We start from the raw sequence: 4573 nt of genomic DNA, 5'->3' as shown, positions 1-4573 counted from the left end.
ACTCTGTGGGGAACGGCTTAATTCAAGCCATATGTTTCGGCCGCACAATGCCTCTTTTTCATTTCATTATTAACTTTTTTGGTTTTGATGTTTTTTTTTTATTTTGAGAAAAAACATTTAAACTAATTGTTTTTAATTATTTTTCTTTTTATTATGAAATAGTGAGAGTAGTAACTAGAAATGATCTAACACCAACTTTACACCCATTCCTACCAGATATGCTCATTCCTTCAATATGTAATAAAACTTGATAATTTTTTTTTAAAAAAACTGATTACTTGTAAATTCTCTTATAGAAACGGCTTAATTGTAGTTTTGGTCCCTCTATTTTAGCTGAATCACGAAAGTAGTCCCCCCTATATTGGTCCCATAAGCAGAATTTTAGTAAATTTTTTTGATGAAATATCAATTTTTTGCACTTATTTAAGTCACAACATATTTCAATATCTCATTGTGCAACAATTGTAACTGATATCTATAAACATAAATGATATGATGTGATTTAAAAAAAATGACATTTCATTAAATTTTTGACTAAAATTCCGTTTTAGGGACCAAAATTGGAGAGAAATAAAATAGAGAGACTACTTTCGTGATTCAGCTAAAATAGGGGGGACCAAACCTGCAATTAAGCCTTTTAATAATTATGGAATTAAATTTTTAATTCCTAGAAATTATTAATTTTTTGGTTTAGTTTTAATATTTTTTTATCCATTTTTAGTCTTCCGATTTTATAAAAATAAGTTGTTTTAGTCCATCCTATTATAACTTAAAGGGTGATTTTTATAATAAAAGGGATAAAAATGAATAAAATTTTGTTAAGACTAAACTTAACAATCTTTAATTTTATAGAAAACTAAATGCATATTTAATATTATAGCCAAATTTAAATCTTGATTGATTTTTTGAATTTTGATCTAGAAATAATGGGATTATATACTTTATGATCATTATTAATATTAATATTATTATTATTATTTTATAATATATTATGGAATCAGAAGTACAGGCCCACTCCCAAAACCCTCAACCACATATAGAGAATACATTTATAGTCATTTCTGCACTAAACGATATAGAAACATCAATCAATATTGAAATTTTCAAGTCCATTGTTTGGTTCCTTTGCTATGTAAAACAAACAAAAAAAGAAAATGAAATCAAAGTGTTTGGATGTATAACGAAGCTACGTTACTTTTCATGAACACTAATTACTCTCAAGTGGGACATGCAAAAATGATTTTTCCCCCTTACATAATTCATAATTGGGTCTTCAAAGACCGCACGATGTTTTGATAGATACATTTAATAAGCCTCTAACTTATGTTTGAATTCCATGATCGAAAGTAATTATGAACTTAATAAAATAATAATATTTATATTCCACTCATAATATCAAATCAACACGGATATTTGAACATCCTAACATTTTTTTATTAATAATTCATCCTAACATTTTTGAACATCCTAATATATATATATTTATTAATAATTCATTTTTTTCTATCTCACTCTTCCAATTAAATTACTAATATATCACATTAATTTATTTTTTTTTCTCTTCAAGTTGTCAATAAAATGTATGAGTGTACATCAATTATTTTCCTTATCAAATTGACCCAGATGACCAAGAAAATAGGAAATAATACATTTCTTAGGCAGTATAGGGTTTTGTTTTTCTTACCCACATTTTTTTTTTGGATCAGTTCAAGAAGAAAACCAAATTGAACTAAACTATTTTAAAGGTTTGGTGTACTAATTATGTATTTTCAAATCAAACTATCTTTATAAAATATTGAACTATACCTTTTTGAACTAATCAATTGATTTCTTGTTAACCAAATTGTAATTATTAACCAATATTAGGTTTGTTAAAAAAATGAAATCTAAAATAAATATTAAAATTATAAATTAAACGGATACTCTTGCATCGAACGGAATTGATATGTTATGAACTAGACCATACCAAACTAGTTGAGTTCATAAATTGTCCATTATATAGTTCAGTTTTTTCTTTTTTTAACAATCCTACTGAAACTTTTTAGGGTTTTTTTATTAGTAAAAAATATGAAAGAGACAATATATAATATTAAATTAAATAAAAATATAATAGTTTGATAAAGATAAAATAAATATTATATAATTTATTTGATTTGCACATGATAATAAACCGAAAAACATGATTTTAATTCTAGAAAACTTTGTGTTAATTTGTATAATATATATGTAGCATTTTACAGTGAAGAGAATGTGAAGATTCATTATTGGGTTGATTTTATGCATTGTTTAGTCCATAATTCTATATATTCTTTTGGAAGTATCCAGTAGCAAAGTGCCAACGAAGCCAACAAATTGAATTCTGAAAGGCAAGTGTCATAGTAGAATTGAGAATCCCTATTAGCTACTCTTTCTCTCTCACTCTCATACAATACCAACACAGACTTGCTTTATCTTTTTCTCCCACTAACACAAAAAGACTCACCACCCTTTTGCTTTTGTGTTTTTTTTTTGGATTGTAGTTGTAGATCTCCACAACAAAACCTAACAAAGATGATCCAAGAACTCTTTGGAGAAAGAAACTACTCTTCCATTAATGGAGGAGGAGGAGGAGGAGGTGTTTTACTTCAACCACTCACACAATCTCCTTCTAATTCTCAAGCTCCATCTTCCACAACCACCATCACAACCACCGTCACTTCCACCACCACCACCACCACCTCATCAGAAAACCAAAACCTAAGGTGTCCACGATGCGATTCATCGAACACCAAATTTTGTTACTACAACAATTACAACCTCACTCAGCCTCGTCATTTCTGCAAGACTTGTCGCCGTTATTGGACAAAAGGCGGCGCTTTAAGAAACGTACCTATCGGAGGTGGCTGCCGGAAAAACAAGAACATCGGTGTGTCAAACACCGCGGCAAAAACAAGCGCTAATAAGATGAAAATGGTTGCATCGGAGTTTATTGGAAGGTCAGTACATGGTCAGGGGTTCGATCTAGAACATATGGTTCCACCAACAAGTCAAATCTTATGGGGTTCTCCTCAAAACTCTCATCTACTTTCTTTACTAAGATCTAACCAAACCCAAAACCCTAACCCTAACCATGTTACAACAAAGGAAGAAGAGAATATTAACTTAATGGGCTCATCATCATCTCATTCTCACATGATGACTTCTGAGCCGTTGATTTCAAATATGTTGGTCAATCAACGAACAACAGGAGGACTTGTCAATAGCTATGATGGTGTTGGTCATGTACTATGCAACCCATTTTGGAGAAACAATCAAAATGGTAACTTTGTACTTGGAGAACAACAACACCAACATCATCATCAAAACAGTGAAATCCATCAACTTTACCAGAAGCTAAGGTCATCAACATCATCATCATCTGGTAATAATAATAATAATAATTATTGTAGTGAGATCTCAGGTGCACCAGTGTTTTTAGGGAACGTGGCTACTAATTCTTCTTCTATATCAAATATTTTGGAAACAACTTTCTCAGTTGGTGGTGGTGGTGAATTAGGGTACTGGAATCCAACTCTTTCTTGGTCTGATCTTCAAACCACCAATGGTAGTACTCCTTATCCGTAATAACAGTCATAGTAATGAGTAACTACTTTTGTTGACCGGTCAAATCTTCTTTTCTCATCATTATCACTAGATAGTATAGTAGCATAGTTTTTCATCTTTGTAAATAGTTTTAAATTGCGGCTGCAAAGGTTTCAAAATCATCGATATCCAATTAAGTTGTTGATCGCAATTTAAAACTATGTTTATATCTTAGACTTAGAATTCTTATTTTCTTAGTTAATTTGGTTTGATTTGGGGTGGTATATGAATTACTATGGATCTAGTATTTTTTATTTCATTTTTCTTCTTCCTCTCCCACTTATCATTTACTCCATCTAAAACAAAATTTAAGTAAAAATATATTTAAGAAGTAGATGTATTATTTGGTTTAAATTTTGATATAAATACTTCTGCAAATTAAAATATATTTTCATTTATATTTTGTTTAAGATGGAGTATTTCTTTTCTTTTTGTGTAAGTTAGTTGAATTGAAGTGTGTTTGGATAAGTTATGTATTCGAAGAGATGAGAGTAATTAAAATTTGATGTACTAAAATGGAGTTTATTTTTTCAATGTTAGTTTCAAAGTTTCTTCATTTTATGTTTGGCTTGCTAAGTTATTATATATAACTACTTGAAACGCCCTACAAATAATTCATTGTTTCTACTTCTAGCTAAAAGTATGCTGCAAGTTTCGATTGTAATGAACGAGAATATCTATATATGATTTAATCTTAAATTAAACACGAGGATATATTATATATACTCACAAATATTACTACTTTATTAATTTCAATAAAGAGTAAAGCTGGTGTGTGATACACATTCTTGGTCCACTCAAAACTTTAGGGTTTAATTTGCTTTTCCATATAATTAATTAATCTAGTTTAGTTTCCTTTCATTAATCTAATCTAGTTTTCTTTCATCTCTTTCTTTTTTAAACTTTTTACGACGATCTATTTCGTAACACATCATTTATATATATATATATA

At 29.2% G+C, this 4573-nt stretch overlaps 1 protein-coding gene across 1 annotated transcript; it reads left to right on the top strand.

The window, feature by feature from the left end:
* Positions 1–2342: 2342 nt before the first annotated feature.
* On the top strand, positions 2343–4177 carry LOC101514728 (uncharacterized). The gene has a single exon (XM_004509122.4). The coding sequence runs from the start codon at positions 2551–2553 to the stop codon at positions 3601–3603; it is 1053 nt and encodes a 350-aa protein (XP_004509179.1). The 5' UTR covers positions 2343–2550; the 3' UTR covers positions 3604–4177.
* The last annotated feature ends 396 nt before the right edge of the window (positions 4178–4573 follow it).

This window comes from Cicer arietinum, chromosome 7 (assembly GCF_000331145.2).
Source record: "Cicer arietinum cultivar CDC Frontier isolate Library 1 chromosome 7, Cicar.CDCFrontier_v2.0, whole genome shotgun sequence".
Taxonomy (NCBI): Eukaryota; Viridiplantae; Streptophyta; class Magnoliopsida; order Fabales; family Fabaceae; genus Cicer; species Cicer arietinum.
Note: the sequence above shows the minus strand (reverse complement) of the source record. Positions and strands in the feature narration are given on the sequence as shown.

What these genes read in the sequence shown, in the direction of transcription:
- LOC101514728 (XM_004509122.4), top strand. Translation starts at nt 2,551, where the DNA reads ATGATCCAAGAACTCTTTGGAGAAAGAAACTACTCTTCCATTAATGGA.